Source organism: Schistocerca nitens, chromosome 1, assembly GCF_023898315.1.
Source record: "Schistocerca nitens isolate TAMUIC-IGC-003100 chromosome 1, iqSchNite1.1, whole genome shotgun sequence".
Lineage (NCBI taxonomy): Eukaryota > Metazoa > Arthropoda > Insecta > Orthoptera > Acrididae > Schistocerca > Schistocerca nitens.
This window is the reverse complement of record NC_064614.1, coordinates 39923546-39943602: the sequence shown is the minus strand read 5'-3', so window position 1 is coordinate 39943602 and position 20057 is coordinate 39923546. Positions and strand designations below refer to the sequence as shown.

The window sequence follows — 20057 nt, the reverse complement described above, 5'->3', positions numbered from 1 at the left end:
TATCATATTCTGCACATCATATTCATGATAAAGCTATGATGTGAAGCGTGTTACTTGAACGAAGGTTTAGGAACGGAAAAAGTAAACGGTTATACACTCCTGGAAATTGAAATAAGAACACCGTGAATTCATTGTCCCAGGAAGGGGAAACTTTATTGACACATTCCTGGGGTCAGATACATCACATGATCACACTGACAGAACCACAGGCACATAGACACAGGCAACAGAGCATGCACAATGTCGGCACTAGTACAGTGTATATCCACCTTTCGCAGCAATGCAGGCTGCTATTCTCCCATGGAGACGATCGTAGAGATGCTGGATGTAGTCCTGTGGAACGGCTTGCCATGCCATTTCCACCTGGCGCCTCAGTTGGACCAGCGTTCGTGCTGGACGTGCAGACCGCGTGAGACGACGCTTCATTCAGTCCCAAACATGCTCAATGGGGGACAGATCCGGAGATCTTGCTGGCCAGGGTAGTTGACTTACACCTTCTAGAGCACGTTGGGTGGCACGGGATACATGCGGACGTGCATTGTCCTGTTGGAACAGCAAGTTCCCTTGCCGGTCCAGGAATGGTAGAACGATGGGTTCGATGACGGTTTGGATGTACCGTGCACTATTCAGTGTCCCCTCGACGATCACCAGTGGTGTACGGCCAGTGTAGGAGATCGCTCCCCACACCATGATGCCGGGTGTTGGCCCTGTGTGCCTCGGTCGTATGCAGTCCTGATTGTGGCGCTCACCTGCACGGCGCCAAACACGCATACGACCATCATTGGCACCAAGGCAGAAGCGACTCTCATCGCTGAAGACGACACGTCTCCATTCGTCCCTCCATTCACGCCTGTCGCGACACCACTGGAGGCGGGCTGCACGATGTTGGGGCGTGAGCGGAAGACGGCCTAACGGTGTGCGGGACCGTAGTCCAGCTTCATGGAGACGGTTGCTAATGGTCCTCGCCGATACCCCAGGAGCAACAGTGTCCCTAATTTGCTGGGAAGTGGCGGTGCGGTCCCCTACGGCACTGCGTAGGATCCTACGGTCTTGGCGTGCATCCGTGCGTCGCTGCGGTCCGGTCCCAGGTCGACGGGCACGTGCACCTTCCGTCGACCACTGGCGACAACACCGATGTACTGTGGAGACCTCACGCCCCACGTGTTGAGCAATTCGGCGGTACGTCCACCCGGCCTCCCGCATGCCCACTATACGCCCTCGCTCAAAGTCCGTCAACTGCACATACGGTTCACGTCCACGCTGTCGCGGCATGCTACCAGTGTTAAAGACTGCGATGGAGCTCCGTATGCCACGGCAAACTGGCTGACACTGACGGCGGCGGTGCACAAATGCTGCGCAGCTAGCGCCATTCGACGGCCAACACCGCGGTTCCTGGTGTGTCCGCTGTGCCGTGCGTGTGATCATTGCTTGTACAGCCCTCTCGCAGTGTCCGGAGCAAGTATGGTGGGTCTGACACACCGGTGTCAATGTGTTCTTTTTTCCATTTCCAGGAGTGTATGTGTAAATGCTGTTGGCCAAACACTTGTTTGTAAATGACTGTTTATTTATAGACTATTTATTTATTTATAGACAAGAATTTCTCTGTGATAAGTAACGGGTTAACCACAGACATGAGGCCGTGTAACGGCAAGGGAGTATGGTTACCCCCTATGGAGCGTCATTGTGGTAGTGGAAAAGATCTCATCAGAGATGTTTGAAATGCTTACCTTTCGGTTGTCGCAAGGATCCCCATATAGGCAGTCTGAGTGTTGTTGCAGTTTCCGCTCGTAAACTCTTTCCAGGATGTGCACCAGACGGCGGGGAATGCCATTGGCCTCATCAGGGACTCTGCATACATCATGAAGGATCGATGGTGGCTGCATAGATCTGACCACAAAGGACAACAGTGTCATAGCTGTGGGTGTGGCTGGTTTATGGGAGAACACAGAGCACTTAGTTGGTCTCGCACTTGTGAGCCAGTGTCGCACATTCGATATCCTAAAAATATACCTCCAGTTATGCACACTGCTAACTAATAAAATCACAACACCATGAAGACGACATGCCATAAACCTCAAACTGGCATGGAGTTTATTACAAACATGGATGTGCGAAAGACTTAGTATTTCAGAGCAACCACAGAAATAGGTGTGAGTAACGCTGTCTACAATCTAAATATAGAGAAAGGTTACGCAGTAGGTTTCTCATTCAGAAATCGAGTTTGAATGTTAGTTGTTTGTGAGGAGATTTTGTCAGCTCCCATGTAAGGACAAAAGTCTACCAGCATGTGATGCGTTTCAGCAGCGGCATGATCGTGGCCTATTGAGGCTTCAGTTTATTGTTCCGTGATATTGTCGCTCGTGCAGATCGAAATTTCATGACTGATACGAGATTATAGAATCGAGGGGTTCTAACGGCCTTACTCGACGCTATGGTCTCAAGCGTTTGCCTACAGAGAGATATGTTATTCGTTCGGCCACGCAGACAAAACAACAGGTGGCCAGAGGTTTTCAATGGTTGAGAGAGCTAGAGAACGTGCTGCCCAGCTCAACAGTGTGCGCTGCAACAACGAGGTACATCAGGACCGTATGGACAACATACAGTCCTGCATTACCTTGTTGAAAGGTAATGTCACAGACTTCGAAGACAGGGCACAGACACTAGCCGTGACACATCAGATATGTGACAGCTGCTTTCCAAGTCACCAGCTATGCAAACCAGAGGCCACTTTCTTTTGTATCCAGTGGCATTCCATAACATCAGCCCAGGTGCTGGGCCTGTATGGCGATGTCGAAAGGCAATTTTATTTTTTATTTACACGTCAAGTTCTGTGGGACCAAATTAAGGAGCAAATCTCCAAGGTTATGGAACGTGCCGGCACATGAAATAACAACATAAAAGTAATAACAGAAAAATAAATGTTTATGAACCCAAAAAAGTCAATCCAAAAGTTAAAGTAAACGCAGTCAACAATACAATAAGAATCAGCTTAATTTTTCAAAGAACTCCTCGACAGAATAGGAGTGACCCATGAGGAAACTCTTCAGTTTCGATTTGAAAGCGCGTGGATTACTGCTAAGATTTTTGAATTCTTGTGGTTGCTTATTGAAAATGGATGCAGCAGTATACTGCACACCTTTTTGCACAAGAGTTGAGGAAGTCCGAACCAAATGCAGGTTTGATTTCTGCCGAGTATTAACTGAGCGAAAGCTGCTTATTCTTGGGAATAAACAAATATTGTTAACAAGAAATGATAGTAAGGAATATATATATATTGAGAGGCCAATGTCAAAATACTCAGACTCGTGAACAGGGGTCTGTGGCGTCGCAACTAGTGTGCGATTGCCCATTTGTCTATTAAAAGCTTTACTTCAGAATGTATGTGGGCTGCAATGTAAGCCGGTAGAGTATTATACGGTCAGTAACATACGAGTTGTGTCCTGCAGACTGACGTCACGACCATCTGTTGCAGCTGTTGTGTGAAAGCAGTGGAGTAGCGCTGGCAGGCCACTTACATTATACGAAACTAAAAATATTGATAACTAATAAAGGAATAACCTGAGGAACGTCATATTTGATGTACAACCTTCTGTTGTGAAAACAAACAATATGTCAAAGTGTGAGATCAAAAATAGTTGTATTTTGGAAGTTAGTAAAATTCCAAAAAAAAAAAAAACGTAATTTTCCGACAGTCAAGAATTTAAATAAATACAGTGATGTAATAGTTCACCTTCAGTGACTATGTACGATGATCTGATAACACTTTCAGTGTTCATATATAAATTTGGAAAGTTTTTAGTTTCAGAAAACCTCTGTGACTTTTCTATAATAATAATTTCAAGAATTCTAAGTAAATATGTGTATTGTGTGTTAGGGTGCGTGTGAATGAGAATGCGTGCGTGAGAGTATGTGGGACGTTCGGCGTTATTAAAAATCATTCATGTAATTCTCTGCAGGAACTGGCAAGTGTTCCAACTCTGTAACGTGGGAACGAATCCACTAGTGGTTCCCCTACTAGTGAATGTCGGATGTCCAAGTATGTAAGCTTATGTATAAGACAACCAGAACATTCGCGACTACATAATAAATTTCAAGTATATAGTAAAGCTTATAGTTCATTTTGTTTTGTTTATTTAATTAGAGAGTTTTGTGTTACTTAATTTGATGACGTCAATGAGCCTAGAGAAGTGGTTGGTGCTTGCTAGATTTTGGCGCGAGCCGCGCCATAGAAGTGAGTTCTCATTGGTCGTAAGTGCTGACAGCCAATGAGAAGCGAGACGGTTGGCCGCCTAGCGAGGAGATATAATTTTGAGAGTGAGAGGAGCGTCGCGAGCTAGCTTTGACTGGAGGCGGTTATGCTGGATGTGACGTTTCGCATTATGTGTAAGATGAAGTCTTGGGATGACTTCCGCGTTATGGTCCAGTGTTAATGGTATCTGGTAGTGACCAGAAACTGTTTATGAAAACTTTAGAGTGTTGTGATAATTCGTTCCGGCGAAATTGGCGAGTGAACTTTGAATTATATAGCGTGGCGGTACTGAGTATATTCTTACTGAGTATTTTATGGCGAGCATTAACTTTAACTAAAGACAACCACTGAATATCGTGTGCAGAAGTAATTGGCCGATCATTGACTGTGTTACAAGTAATTGGTTTCGGAATTTAGGAAGGTAAAAGTTCTGGCTGTTTTAGTTATGGTGATAACTGTGAGCAGAAACTTTAGTAATTTTCGTAAATATGGGCTTTTTTAGTGTTGGAGAACCTTCAGGATGATGACGCAGCCGTGACTCATCACCGGTGATAATCGATTGCAGAAACATCCCCTCCATCAACAAAGAGACGCAGCACCTCACGGCTTGTCTGCATTTGCACATCCTTTTTTCGCGTACTAACAGACGTGACACGAAGCTGGTGTAAACACGGGTCGCAAGGAGGTGACCAGGCATTATCATAAAACTCTCATATGAAAACCTCAACACTTGACTGACGTTGTGTAATGTTATCCGCCGACTCTAACGAACGATCACAGCAGCTGTGTTGATGACTTCGGTCACAGTGGAAGCCGAAACATTAGATCCACTTTGTTTAACACTCACAAGTCAGTCTTCTTCGAAGTCATTGAACCAACCGAACATTGTTACACTAAGCAGTGCATCTTCACCTAAGGCTTGCTGCAGAGTTTCGTTAAGTTTCAGATACTGCACGGTCTGAAGCAACACAGAATTTTGCTGCACCCCATTGTTTGGCACGCAACATGCAAAGACGGGTCACAAAACATAGCGTTACTACCAACCTATCGATACGAGAGCGCACCAGTCTATGGACATTACAGATAAAAAGCCTCTCTTTTGCAGTCTTCATCGCACGGACAGGAAACAATCACAGCAGCTACAGGAAACATGCAGTATCATTATCTGTTATTCAACCCGCGTCTTATGTCTTCGGCGCGCCAAAAATAACTAATACTGCAAATTTGTTTTGTTTGTGATCTATATTGTTGAAAAATTTGAAATATAAATCCAAGTTGTATGCCATGAGACTGCACTGCAATTCTCTCCTCTGCCCTCTCCAAGTGCTCAGACAGCATGGGGAGATGGCGGGGGAAATGTGCAGCGGGGCTGAGCGCTATGGCACGCATGCCAGGGCATGGCCCACGAGCCAAAATCTTGGTCACCCCTGGCTTCTAGTATGGCCTTCCTGGATCCATCAGTTCCATATTTGCATGACAGTCATTGGACCTTGACCAACTCGAGCAATAATATGATAGAATGATAAACTGTAGTCTCGATAGGTGTCGGTGCTGCCAGAATCAGTGTGTGACATGTCGTGGGAGACGTTTCTCCTTACACGATGCATAACATGGTCTTCCCACAAACAAACAGCAATATAAAAAATTCGATTGAACACGGTCTTCTCACAAACAAGAATGTTCAAATATGATTTATCAATGAGAAACTGACGTTTTTTTGTTTATTGTCATTTCATTCCATCGTCCCAGTGGACTGACGGTAGACAGGCAGTGGAGCAATGCTCTGCTGTTCAGTCAACAGAGTTTAAAAGAATAAAGATGGAATAATTTTTTGACCAGCAACAAAGTGAACTGACACAATTGCTTAACCAATTTGCCGAGGTATTTGCCGAAAGACCCGGTGTAATCACATGGTGTGAGTACAATACGCAAGCCCGAACACACGATACACTCTGCCGCGCCACCTATTCCATCCCCTGGTCGGTGAAAAATTGTAAATAGATTCGTACTTGATAAGCAAGCATACTTTGAACAAATTTAGGTTAGTTTGAACATGACTTTTTGTGATTTATGTGTGCGTTGTTCATTTTTGTGCACACATTTTCTTGTCTTGTTTAGTGTGTAAGTATGTGTATTTTTGAGTGAGTTGAATTGAATGTGGGCATCGTGTAGGTACATGAACTAAAATATTAGCAAATGAATCGGACGTATGTGTCCTTAAATGACATACTAACAGTGAGCACAGTGCGTGCGCCCGAAAATTTGTCCTCATTGAATCGTTTGTATTTCTCATTTCAACTACAGTACAGCTTTATGGCTTTAGCGCGAATACCAGCTAGAAGTACTTGTGGTTGCACTCTCACACCCAAGGCAGCAATAAGCGCGCAATCTACGTTAAGCGAATGATTCTGTGTTGAATGATATTATGTACAAAATTTACTGAACTCAGTATATCAGAGTGGCCAAATGGCCGACACTTCATGAATAAGAGGATTTGGCAAAGAACGTGATAATTTTGTAATAGACAAACCATAGTACTGATTAAATCACTGTCGGTAAAACCGACGAAAAATTTAACATCAAATGTACAAGTTTTTAGGTATATACTTTTAAGGAAAAGGATAAAATTGTGCTCAATGTGCCTTTAATGTGAAGTACTTTTCCGGACACTCAGTGACATGAGGAAAGAAGCCAATCACACGGTACGAACTTTAAACAAAGTAAGAGTGAAACAGACTGTACGTGTTATAGCTAGACAAAACACTGACAAACTGTACCATAGAGCAGCAGTAATGAAGTAAACGGAAATGCCCGTGACATAGGGCACAACTGTAATAAGTAAAGTGCTATAAGGTTGTTATAGTTTCACTTAACTGTGCATAGGAAGAAACAGTTGTGTTTATTGCAAGACAGTGAACCTATACATCGCGAATAAAACTGTGTGGTTAAGAAACAGCCAGCCGCGAGCTAAAATCACAAGTGAACCCTTTCAGCGGCACAAGTGTTAGCGGAACAGTGTGGAAGTGTCACAACGATAGAACTTGTATGGATGCCCACCAGAGTGACGTACAGGAAAACCATAGTGAACACGTGTGGTACGAATCACTACTTACGTAAAGTGAGAGTGACCTGAAAAAGCCAAAATCCCAAGTGAAGTACTGTTATTGTCTGTTCTCGACCAACGCACTACAGACACTTACAAAACACGTGTGACAGTGGAGCGTATGTCCTAATAACGTTTCCCTTACAGCCAGTGTATTTTGTAGTACTATTGGTGAGAAATATAATGCTCGGAGGGTTACTTTTCACGTCGCTCGAGTGGCGAGCGGGCGCGCAGCAGTACTGGGCCGGTCAGATGATCGCGCCGGGCGACGCTCACTTGTTCGCTGATGTCATACACGGGCAGCGAACCTGCTTTCCCAGCGCCTTGTTCCTGCTTATGCCGGTGCTCTACGTTGAATACTCGCCGACACCGTTGTCAACAGCCGTCGCGACGATTTGTCAAGAACACTTCAGAAAACATGGAACATTTTGCTCATGAGTGTAAAGTCCAATGAGCTTGATGTGTTAAAGCAAAATTGCTAAACTGACAAAGACTTTTGCATTATATGTGAAACTAGTATAACTTGTTACAGACTTGAACCTTACGTAACAAAACATGTCACGGACATTCTTAACCAGCAAATACGAAAAACTTTCTAAAATAATTTGCATTTTAACCAACTTCTAAATGAACTATTTTTTCTTTTGTGTTGATGTAAATATTGTTTTATCATAATTGTATATATGTATGTTTAAATGTCTATCATTCGAAAAATGATTAAATATCACAGAAAAGTAAACAGTTCGAAGACTCTGAGCGGGGTTGTTTTCGACCCGTTTTTCCCCATATGAGTGTAACCCGAATTGTGGAGTGTAAGCCTTTTATCGCGTCATAAATTATTCCGAACTGGCAGACACAAGGCAAAGAGTAAGTTAGAAACAAGCCCTAACAAAATAATAGTAAAGCTGAAAACACATTGTAAACAAATACTGTAGATGTTAAGTTAAAGCGCAGTGACAAGTGTGACTGAATACTTTAAAAATCATGTGAAATGATCGGGTCTGGTAGTGAGTGAGACCCAACGTTGAAAATATTTGGGTACATCCTGACTACGGGACCCATGTGGCGGCACGCCACATAACGTGAAAAAATAATATTGAAGAATTTCGCAAATTTAACAGAACTGGCGTCGTAACGAAATAAATATTATCGCAGAAAAATCGAATAGACTATGTAATCAACTAATATAATCTGTGGCTGTTATTATAATATCTGATCCTTTTAATAAAGGATCACGAACACTTACCTTTTGTTTCTTGGTTGTGTACGAAGCCATTTTGTGACGAGGCACGAAAACGTGTAATTTCATGTAATATTTAGTCTGAATATAATCAAATATTACTTAAAAGTGCTGCTAATATTTTACTGTAACAGATCCTATACTCAAGACGCAAGTGGCTTGAATAATTTATGTAAATTTTATAGAGGAACATTGGTGGAGAGGTCAACGCCATTGTTCTAAATGATAACGGCCCAGAGTAGTAATGAATATTTTAATATTTGCTAATTTTGACAAATAATAACAATAAATGTAAACGTAGGAGATTTCTTTTGTTAGCGGTTCTTCTTTTTAAGCAGCAATAGTAGTCAGTTTTACTAATATTGAACCACATTCATACAACGTGATTTCGGTAAATTTTTTTGATCCCCACTTCAAAAATGGCTCTGAGCACTATGGGACTCAACTTCTGAGGTCATCAGTCCCCTAGAACTTAGAACTACTTAAACCTAACTAACCTAAGGACATCACACACATCCATGCCCGAGGCAGGATTCGAACCTGCGTCCATAGCGGTCGCGCGGTTCCAGACTGTAGCGCCGAGAACCGCTCGGCCTCCACGGCCGGCGATCCCCACTTAACGAGAATTACGAGACTCTCCTCAGCACTGCAGTTTCACAAAAGTAAAACAAATTATTTTTTTTATTTTTTCTACAATTTTTTTTTAAAAGAGGGCTCCGGCTAACCGCAAAAAAAATTCTTAATATAATCTTAAATAAATTAAAATAAATCGTGGTGTGTAAGCAGCTAACTACTGGGCACATCGACAACTACGACAAGTTTTGCTAATTATTAATTATACAGTTGTGTATCTGGATAATTGTGTGATGGTGGTGTCTTTTGGTATAAAAACAGCTACTTGGGCAAAATAATTGCGAGAAATACCATAAATAAGTAAACGGTGTACATAATTTTCTAGTTGTGAAGCAGGCAGAATAATACTAACTCCAACTTGACATAACAAATAAATACCAACAACAATACAAATGGAAAAAGAACTCTTGTTCCTTAAAGAGGTTTAAAAAACTCTCTATTGCCGTTGGATTAGCTTTCTACATAGTTTCTAATTATATATGACATTCGTTTGAGTACAAAAGCCTTTTAGTGTCAAAATTTGTGCATCATGGTCTGAAAGGCCATTCAACCTTTTACTAACGGAATGCCCGTATAATAATTAAGAATGAATAAAAATGTTGTCTATGGGTGTGCTACTGTTCCCCTGCACCCTTGTTGGAAAAAAACACAGTCTGCATCAGATCATGTAAGTTTAGGAGATCTACCAACATCCTTTTTCTTGCACAATCATATACAAAATTAATATTGAAGTCACCAAATGTAATTAATTTTTGGTACTTCCTATAAAATGAACCAAGAACCCTCTCTAACTTGAGCAGACATGATCTGAAATCAGAGTTAGGGGACCCATAAACAACAATGAGAACTTAAGTTTCACTAAATTCAACTGCCCCCGCACAACATTCTAATGTCTGTTCAGTGCAGTGCCGTGATACATCTATGGAATCAAATGGAATACTGCTTTTTACGAGCATGGCCACTCTGCAAGGAATTCCTTGAGAAACAGCCAGCTAATCTGTATCCTGGTAAAGGAGGCCTCTGAATTGTCAAATTATTTAAGCGGTGCTCCGATATACCAATAATGTCAGAGTGAACATCTATAAGCAGTTCACTAACTTTATCTCTAATACCTCTTACATTTTGATGAAATATACTAATTCCTTCTCTATTTGGACACCCGATCTCCTCTGAAGGAGATTCTTTAGTTAGAGGGATTTCCTTTTAAGCAGATGTAATTATAGCAAAATAACAGATGACAGCAAAAAGTAAAGAGGATGTAAAATGCTGAATAGCAATGGCAAAGATAAGTGTTTTGATCTAGAATATAAATTTAAATTAGGAAAAAATGACATGTATAGTCGACAAGACAATGGAAACTGCTTGCAGCATGTGCTTTTAGTGAGAAGATGACCACTGGCTGGCCGCATCCAATTACAGAATTGTGAAATGCTCGTGTGACTGAGTTGTAAAAACAATCAAATACAAATTTCAATGTTAGAATGTATTTTCTGGAAGCGTTAGTGGAAATGAAACGTGGACAATAGACATTTCACACAAAAAGATAATACAAGCTTTTCAAAGATGATGTTACAGAAGAATCCTGAAGAGATGTGAAAGCTGCTGGATTTGGACGGGTTACTCCTGTAACTGCAATATCAGATCTGAAGACGGTTCTGAATGAACCGAAACCGGTCATATGAATAAAAAAATTTACAATCAAGACGGATTATAAGTAACATTATAAAATCACTGATTGCTGTTATCCCATCAGACATTATGTCTGTTTTTGTACAGTAAAAAAGTCAAATGAATTTAGACTCCAATAGTTATATGGGGATTTAGAAGCTTGCTGAGGACAGGCTAACGTGGAAAGCTGTAGTAAACCAAATTTTGGACTGAAGAGGACAACAACAATAAACAAAATTTATATTTCTTTCCAGGTATCGCTGTAGTACTGATACACTTTGGTGCACCTACCGTTGATCAAGATCAACTCTGGTGAACATCCCGGCTGCCTCCTAGTGCCAGCGTTGGGATAAAAGTCCACGGTGCCCACAGGGCCCATGATGCCATATATCCCACCATCCGTGTGGATGACGTCAACGTTCTGTGCATCTCCAGCGCTGATGGAAGTGACGTGCGACAGGATGCTGAAGAGTGGCAGAGCGGGGTCCAACGCTGTGAACAAGAAAGAGTTTAGCTTACCACTGTGTCGAGTTTATTAAAGACAGGACATTAGTCCAGCTGGTAAAGAAATAATCGGCAATGGCAATATCGAATGAAATACCGAAATATGCAATGCCAATAACAGATATACTAATAAAAATTGAGCATTTGAATTTACTTCATTTCACAAAGCTTCATGATCAGTGATAAATGGGAAGGTACCACGCATGGTCGATCATATGTTATCATGCTGACACTGGATTGGAATGATTCGGCAAAAAAAAAAAAAAAAAAAAGAGTCGTATGGCGTTGTTAGCTGAGAGACCGCCTTACTGGAAAAGGTCACCATCCTTCGTCCACAATGGCCCCTTCCCACGCAGTGTATGCTAGTTGAGTGGTAACTGTCTGTGTGGAGTGTAGTTTAAAGTTCAAGCCATATATATAGGGTGGTCCATTAATCGTGACCGGGCCAAATATCTCACGAAATAAGCGTCAAACGAAAAAACTACAAAGAACGAAACTTGTCTAGCTTGAAGGGGAAAACCAGATGGCGCTATAGTTGGCCCTCTAGATGGCGCTCCCATAGGTCAAACGGATATCAACTGCGTTTTTTCAAAATAGGAACCCCCATTTTTATTACGTATTCGTGTAGGACGTAAAGAAATATGAATGTTTTAGTTGGACCACTTTTTTCACTTTGTGATAGATGGCGCTGTAATATTCACAAACATATGGCTCACAATTTTAGACGAACAGTTGGTAACAGGTAGGTTTTTTAATTAAAATACAGAACGTAGGTACGTTCGAACATTTTATTTTGGTTGTTCCAAAGTGATACATGTACCTTTGTGAACTTATCATTTCTGAGAACGAATTCTGTTACAGCGTGATTACCTGTAAATACCACATTAATGTAATAAATGCTCAAAATGATGTCCGTCAACCTCACTTCATTTGGCAATACGTGTAACGACATTCCTCTCTACAGCGAGTAGTTCGCCTTCCGTAATGTTAGCACATGCACTGACAATGTGCTGACGCATGTTCGCAGGCGTTGTCGGTGGATCACGATAGCAAATATCCTTCAACTTTCCCCATAGAAAGAATTCAGGGGACTTCAGATCCGGTGAACGTGCGGGTCATGGTATGGTGCTTCGACGACCAATCCACCTGTCATGAAATATGCTATTCAATACCGCTTCAACTGCACGCGAGCTATGTGCCGGACATCCATCATGTTGGAAGTGCATCGCCATTCTGTCATGCAGTGAAACATCTTCTAGTAACTTCGGTAGAACATTACGTAGGAAATCAGCAAACATTGCACCATTTAGATTGCCATCGATAAAATGGGGGCCAATTATCCTTCCTTCCATAATGCCGCACCATACATTAACCTGCCAAGGTCGCTGATGTTCCACTTGTCGCAGCCATCGTGGAATTTCCGTTGCCCAATAGTGCATATTATGCCGGTTTACCTTATCGCTGTTGGTGAATGACGCATCGTCGCTAAATAGAACGCGTGCAAAAAAACTGTCATCGTCCCGTAATTTCTCTTGTGCCCAGTGGCAGAACTGTATACGACGTTCAAAGTCGTCGCCATGCAATTCCTGGTGCATAGAAATATGGTACGGGTGCAGTCGATGTTGATGTAGCATTCTCAACACCGACGTTTTTGAGATTCCCGATTCTCGCGCAGTTTGTCTGCTACTGATGTGCGGATTAGCCGCGACAGCAGCTAAAACACCTACTTGGGCATCATCATTTGTTGCAGGTCGTGGTTGACGTTTCACATGTGCCTGAACACTTCCTGTTTCCTTAAATAACGTAACTATCCGGTGAACGGTCCGGACACTTGGATGATGTCATCCAGGATACCGACCAGCATACATAGCACACGCCCGTTGGGCATTTTGATCACAATAGCCATACATCAGCGCAATATCGACCTTTTCCGCAATTGGTAAACGGTCCATTTTAACACGGGTTTGTGACTATTACAGCGCCATCTATCACAAAGTGAAAAAAGTGCTCCAACTAAAACATTCATATTTCTTTACGTACTACACGAATGTGTAATAAAAAATGAGGGTTCCTATTTAAAAAAACGCAGTTGACATCCGTTTGACCTATGGCAGCGTCATCTAGCGGGCCAACCATAGCGCCATCTGCTTTCCCCCTTCAAGCTAGACGAGTTTCGTTCTTTGTAATTTTTTCGTTTGATGTTTATTTCGTGAGATATTTGACCCGATCACTATCAATGGACCACCATATATATATATTGAACTTCTATCATAGGTCTTGCTAGCAACGAAAATCTGAAATGGGAGAGAGTTGCACATTAGAACACTTTTCAGATTTTCGTTGCTAGCAAGACCTATGATAGAAGCGTAATATACACTGAGTGACAAAACTCATGAAATAGCGATATGCACATATAGAGATGGCGGTAGTATCGCATAAATAAGGTATTAAAGGGTAGTGTATTGGCGGAGTTGTCATTTGTACTTAGGTTAGTCAAGTGAATAGGTTTACTACGTAATTATCGCTGCAAGACGAGAATTAACAGAATGTTGTCGGAGCTAAACGCATTCGAATTCAATATTCCAAGATCTACAGTGCAAGAGTGCGCCGAGAATACAAAATTTCAGGCATTACTTCACACCACGGATAACGCAGTGGCCGATGGCCTGTTAACGAGCGAGAGCTTTCGTGTAGAGTCGTCAGTGCTAACAGACAAGCAACATTGCATGAAGTAACCTCAGTAATCAATGCGGGACATGTGACAACACATCCGTGTCGACAGTGTGGCGAAATTTGGTGTTGATGGTCTATGGCAGCAGACGACCGACGCGAATGCCTTTGCTAACAGTAGGACATTGGCTGCAGCGACTCTCTCGGGCTTGTGACCATATCGATTGGACCATGGACGACTGGAATACCGTGACATCGTCAGATGAGTCCCGATTTAAGTTGGTAAGAGTTGAGGGTTCGAGTGTGGTGCAGACCCAACGATGCCATGGATCCGAGTTGCCAACAACTGTGAAATAATAAAAGAATTTCAACACTGGAACCAAGACTAGTTGTTTCTTTATGTTCATCGCCAACAAGATACTGTAGAAGCTGGTGGTAGCTCCATAATGTGTGGGTTGGGCTTACTGGAATGAACTGTGTCTTCTGGTCCAACTGAACCGATCACTGACGGGAAATGGTTATGTTCGGCTATTTGTAGGCCATTTGTAGCCATTCATTGACTTCATCTTCCCAAGCAACAATGAAATTTTAATGAATGACAATGAACCACTCACTGAGCCACAGTCGTTCGCGATTGGTTTGAAGAAAATTCTGGACAATTCGAGCGAATGATCTGGGCACCCAGATCGCCTGAAATAAATCCAGTCGAACCCAGTTCGTTCACAAAATTCCGAAAAGGCAACACTTTCGTAATTATGGACCGCTAAGGAGGCAGCATCGCTCAATATTTCTGCAGGCGGCTACCAGCGACTTGTTGGGTTGATGCCCCGTCGAGTTGCTGTACTAAGCCGAACTAAAGAAAGTCCAGCGCGATAGTAGGCGGCGTCCAATGACTTTCGTCAACTCAGCGTATTTTATTATTCTATTTTTAAATGACAGCATTCACTTTTTACGTACTGCAGTCTTTTCTCGAAATTGCATAAATTACTCCAGAAATTTAAGGTTTTCTTCAACTGTGCAAAAATGTTCCAAGATACAACATGGTCGTCTACGTAGGAACACATATTCTATCCCCCATTTAAAAGTGTTGCAACAGAGAGAGACTTGTCAGTGCTGTATTTAATAGACTATCTGTTAGATTACTACTCTTTTAGACATCAATAATCAATTAAGCGGAACCAAATTAAGTAGATGTATTTTCGAAAACAGATTAAACATGTTTGGAAATAGAAGCTATTGGAAGCTAACACAGATTTCCATCTTAAAGGCAGGTAAATTTTCTAAGACATTAAAGAGACTCAGTTTGTAAAATGTAGTTCTGAGGTAGGAGACCTGCCTTCTTCCAACGTACAAGATGGTAAATGACCGACGAATTACGGTTTAACTGTCCACTAGTTTTAAAAATCTATAGAATTTTACTCACCATAATATTCAGTAACCGATGAATTAACTCTTATCTCCTAAATAGCTGTACTATATTATTCTCATCTTAAATAAGTAGAAGTCAAAATATTTACAAATTCTGTCCTAAATAAAGGAGGTAAATGTGTAGACGTCAAGATATTTACAAATGCTGCCCAAAATACAACTTCATGTCTCACATCAACTAAAACTGTATAAAATGCCGGAAACTGCTTATGGAAGTGTGTACTCCATCATGTGATTCTAAAGTCGATTACTAGATTGAAACACCGACGAGGGAACATCATGTGTTCCAAAGTACACTATCCTGAAATACACTCCTGGAAATGGAAAAAAGAACACATTGACACCGGTGTGTCAGACCCACCATACCTGCTCCGGACACTGCGAGAGGGCTGTAGAAGCAATGATCACACGCACGGCACAGCGGACACACCAGGAACCGCGGTGTTGGCCGTCGAATGGCGCTAGCTGCCCAGCATTTGTGCACCGCCGCCGTCAGTGTCAGCCAGTTTGCCGTGGCATACGGAGCTCCATCGCAGTCTTTAACACTGGTAGCATGCCGCGACAGCGTGGACGTGAACCGTATGTGCAGTTGACGGACTTTGAGCGAGGGCGTATAGTGGGCATGCGGGAGGCCGGGTGGACGTACCGCCGAATTGCTCAACACGTGGGGCGTGAGGTCTCCACAGTACATCGATGTTGTCGCCAGTGGTCGGCGGAAGGTGCACGTGCCCGTCGACCTGGGACCGGACCGCAGCGACGCACGGATGCACGCCAAGACCGTAGGATCCTACGCAGTGCCGTAGGGGACCGCACCGCCACTTCCCAGCAAATTAGGGACACTGTTGCTCCTGGGGTATCGGCGAGGACCATTCGCAACCGTCTCCATGAAGCTGGGCTACGGTCCCGCACACCGTTAGGCCGTCTTCCGCTCACGCCCCAACATCGTGCAGCCCGCCTCCAGTGGTATCGCGACAGGCGTGAATGGAGGGACGAATGGAGACGTGTCGTCTTCAGCGATGAGAGTCGCTTCTGCCTCGGTGCCAATGATGGTCGTATGCGTGTTTGGCGCCGTGCAGGTGAGCGCCACTATCAGGACTGCATACGACCGAGGCACAGAGGGCCAACACCCGGCATCATGGTGTGGGGAGCGATCTCCTACACTGGCCGTACACCACTGGTGATCGTCGAGGGGACACTGAATAGTGCACGGTACATCCAAACCGTCATCGAACTCATCGTTCTACCATTCCTAGACCGGCAAGGGAACTTGCTGTTCCAACAGGACAATGCACGTCCGCATGTATCCCGTGCCACCCAACGTGCTCTAGAAGGTGTAAGTCAACTACCCTGGCCAGCAAGATCTCCGGATCTGTCCCCCATTGAGCATGTTTGGGACTGGATGAAGCGTCGTCTCACGCGGTCTGCACGTCCGGCACGAACGCTGGTCCAACTGAGGCGCCAGGTGGAAATGGCATGGCAAGCCGTTCCACAGGACTACATCCAGCATCTCTACGATCGTCTCCATGGGAGAATAGCAGCCTGCATTGCTGCGAAAGGTGGATATACACTGTACTAGTGCCGACATTGTGCATGCTCTGTTGCCTGTGTCTATGTGCCTGTGGTTCTGTCAGTGTGATCATGTGATGTATCTGACCCCAGGAATGTGTCAATAAAGTTTCCCCTTCCTGGGACAATGAATTCACGGTGTTCTTATTTCAATTTCCAGGAGTGTACAATACCAGCTCCTGCATGAATATGTCAATGGTGAGTTTACAAAGACGAAATTTATAAATCAGTTGAATAATCCAGAATGAGATTTTCACTCTGCAGCGGAGTGTGCGCTGATATGAAACTTCCTGGCAGATTAAAACTGTGTGCCCGACCGAGACTCGAACTCGTTACCTTTGCCTTTCGCGGGTACGTGCTCTTACATGTGAGCTACCCAAGAACGACTCACACCCCGTCATCACAGCTTTGGAAGGTAGGAGACGAGATACTGGCAGAAGTAAAGCTGTGATGACGGGGCGTGAGTCGTGCTTGGGTAGCTCAGATGGTAGAGCTCTTGCCCGTGAAGGGCAAAGGTTCCGAGTTCGAGGTACGGTCCGTCACACAGTTTTAATCTGCCAGGAAGTTTCAGTTGAATAATGTTTGAATCAGTAGTGTTAATGTTGTTACACAGTGCAGGCTGAGTATTTGCAGATAATACTAGGGGCGTTCAATAAGTAATGTGATACTTTTTTTATTCCTCACTCTATTAGCTACAAAACCCGCTTTTTTAACATAATCTCCGTTCAGTACGACGGTCTTACGCCATCTTACTCAGAGGGCCTGTTTGATCTCATGGTACCACTCTACCGGTCGACGTTGAACCAACATCTGGCTACATCAACAACCACTCCATCACCCACGTACTGCTTCCTGCGGAGTGCATTCTTCATTGGGCCACAGACAGGTACGAATCCGGGCTGTAGAGTGGGTGAGGAAGTACATCCCAGTGAGTTTTCTGAGCTGCTGTCGAGTGTGCAAAATTGACGTGGGGCCTCGCATTGTCATGGAGAAGTTGTTTTGCACTTTTGTGGCTGAAGTCGTTTATTCAGATTCTTGAGGGTATTTATTTTTATCTACATCCACATCCATACTCCGCAAGCCACCTGACGGTGTGTGGCGGAGGGTACCTTGAGTACCTCTATCGGTTCTCTCCTCTATTCCAGTCTCGTATTGTTCGTGCAAAGAAGGTTTGTCGGTATGCCTCTGTGTGGGCTCTAATCTCTCTGATTTTATCCTCATGGTCTCTTCGCGAGATATACGTAGGAGGGAGCAATATATTGCTTGACTCTTCGGTGAAGGTATGTTCTCGAAACTTTAACAAAAGCCCGTACCGAGCTAATGAGCGTCTCTCCTGCAGAGTCTTCCGCTGGAGTTTATCTATCATCTCCGTAACGCTTTCGCGATTACTAAATGATCCTGTAACGAAGCGCGCTGCTCACCGTTGGATCTTCTCTATCTCTTCTATCAACCCTATCTGGTACGGATCCCACACTGCTGAGCAGTATTCAAGCAGCGGGCGAACAAGCGTACTGTAACCTAATTCCTTTGTTTTCGGATTGCATTTCCTTAGGATTCTACCAATGAATCTCAGTCTGGCATCTGCTTTACCGACGATCAACTTTATATGATCATTCCATTTTAAATCACTCCTAATGCGTACTCCCAGATAATTTATGGAATTAACTGCTTCCAGTTGCTGACGTGCTAAATTGTAGCGAAATGATAAAGGATCTTTCTTTCTATGTATTCGCAGCACATTACTCTTCTCTACTTTGAGATTCAATTGCCATTCCGTGCACCATGCGTCAATTTGCTGCAGATCCTCCTGCATTTCAGTACAATTTTCCATTGTTACAACCTCTCGACATGCCACAGCATCATCCGCAAAAAGCCTCAGTGAACTTCCGATGTCATCCACAAGGTCATTTATGTATATTGTGAATAGCAACGGTCCTACGACACACCCCTGCGGCACACCTGAAACCACTCTTACTTCTGAAGACTTCTCTCCATTGAGAATGACATGTTGCGTTCTGTTATCTAGGAACTCTTCAATCCAATCACACAATTGGTCTGATAGTCCATATGCTCTTACTTTGTTCATTAAACGACTGTGGGGAACTGTATCGAACGCCTTGCGAAAGTCAAGAAACACGGCATCTACCTGTGAACCCGTGTCTATGGCCCTCTGAGTCTCGTGGACGAATAGCGCGAGCTGGGTTTCACACGACCGTCTTTTTCGAAACCCATGCTGATTCCTACAGAGTAGATTTCTAGTCTCCAGAAAAGTCATTATACTCGAACATAATACGTGTTCCAAAATTCTACAACTGATCTACGTTAGCGATATAGGTCTATAGTTCTGCACATCTGTTCGACGTCCCTTCTTGAAAACGGGTATGACCTGTACCCCATTTTCCAATCCTTTGGAACGCTACGCTCTTCTAGAGACCTACGGTACACCGCTGCAAGAAGGGGGCAAGTTCCTTCGCGTACTCTGTGTAAAATCGAACTGGTATCCCATCAGGTCCAGCGGCCTTTCCTCTTTTGAGCGATTTTAATTATTTCTCTCTCCCTCTGTCGTCTATTTCGATATTCTTCATAAGTACACATTATTAGGTGAAAAGCTAAAATAGGGTGGTCCATCTGAAGTTTCGGATGAGATTATCTCGAAAACTATGCATCAGGTAAACGTAGTGGGTAAGACAAGTTCGTAAGCTCAAAGGGGGACATCAAATGATACTACACGTGACCTCCAGCCCCTGCTCCCTTGGGTGGGGCGGGAGGCAACTTATAAATCTTAAATGGAAACACCCATTTTTATTGCAGATTCGGATTCTCCGTAAAAAAGTAATCAAGTTTTGTCTGAAACATTTTTTTAAACCATTGACTGATGGCGCTGAAATCGAGAAAAAAGTAAAATTGGGGTAGAACTCTGATTTATTTAGAATTGTCCGAGAAAGACGCATCAAATCGGTAAAAAAATGTGCACCAATTCTTTCGTTACGCCAAAT

General features: G+C 43.3%; 1 protein-coding gene across 1 annotated transcript in view; it reads right to left on the bottom strand.

Annotated features, from left to right (window-relative positions):
* The window catches only part of LOC126240636 (pancreatic triacylglycerol lipase-like), a 59310-nt gene that overhangs the window by 23895 nt on the left and 15358 nt on the right, over positions 1 to 20057 (bottom strand). The window contains exons 4-5 of the mRNA XM_049948352.1: positions 11185 to 11385; positions 1728 to 1887 (exon numbers count right to left, since the gene is read on the bottom strand). Coding sequence (XP_049804309.1) covers positions 1728 to 1887; positions 11185 to 11385 — 361 coding nt within the window. The remainder of the gene's footprint in view (positions 1 to 1727; positions 1888 to 11184; positions 11386 to 20057) is intronic.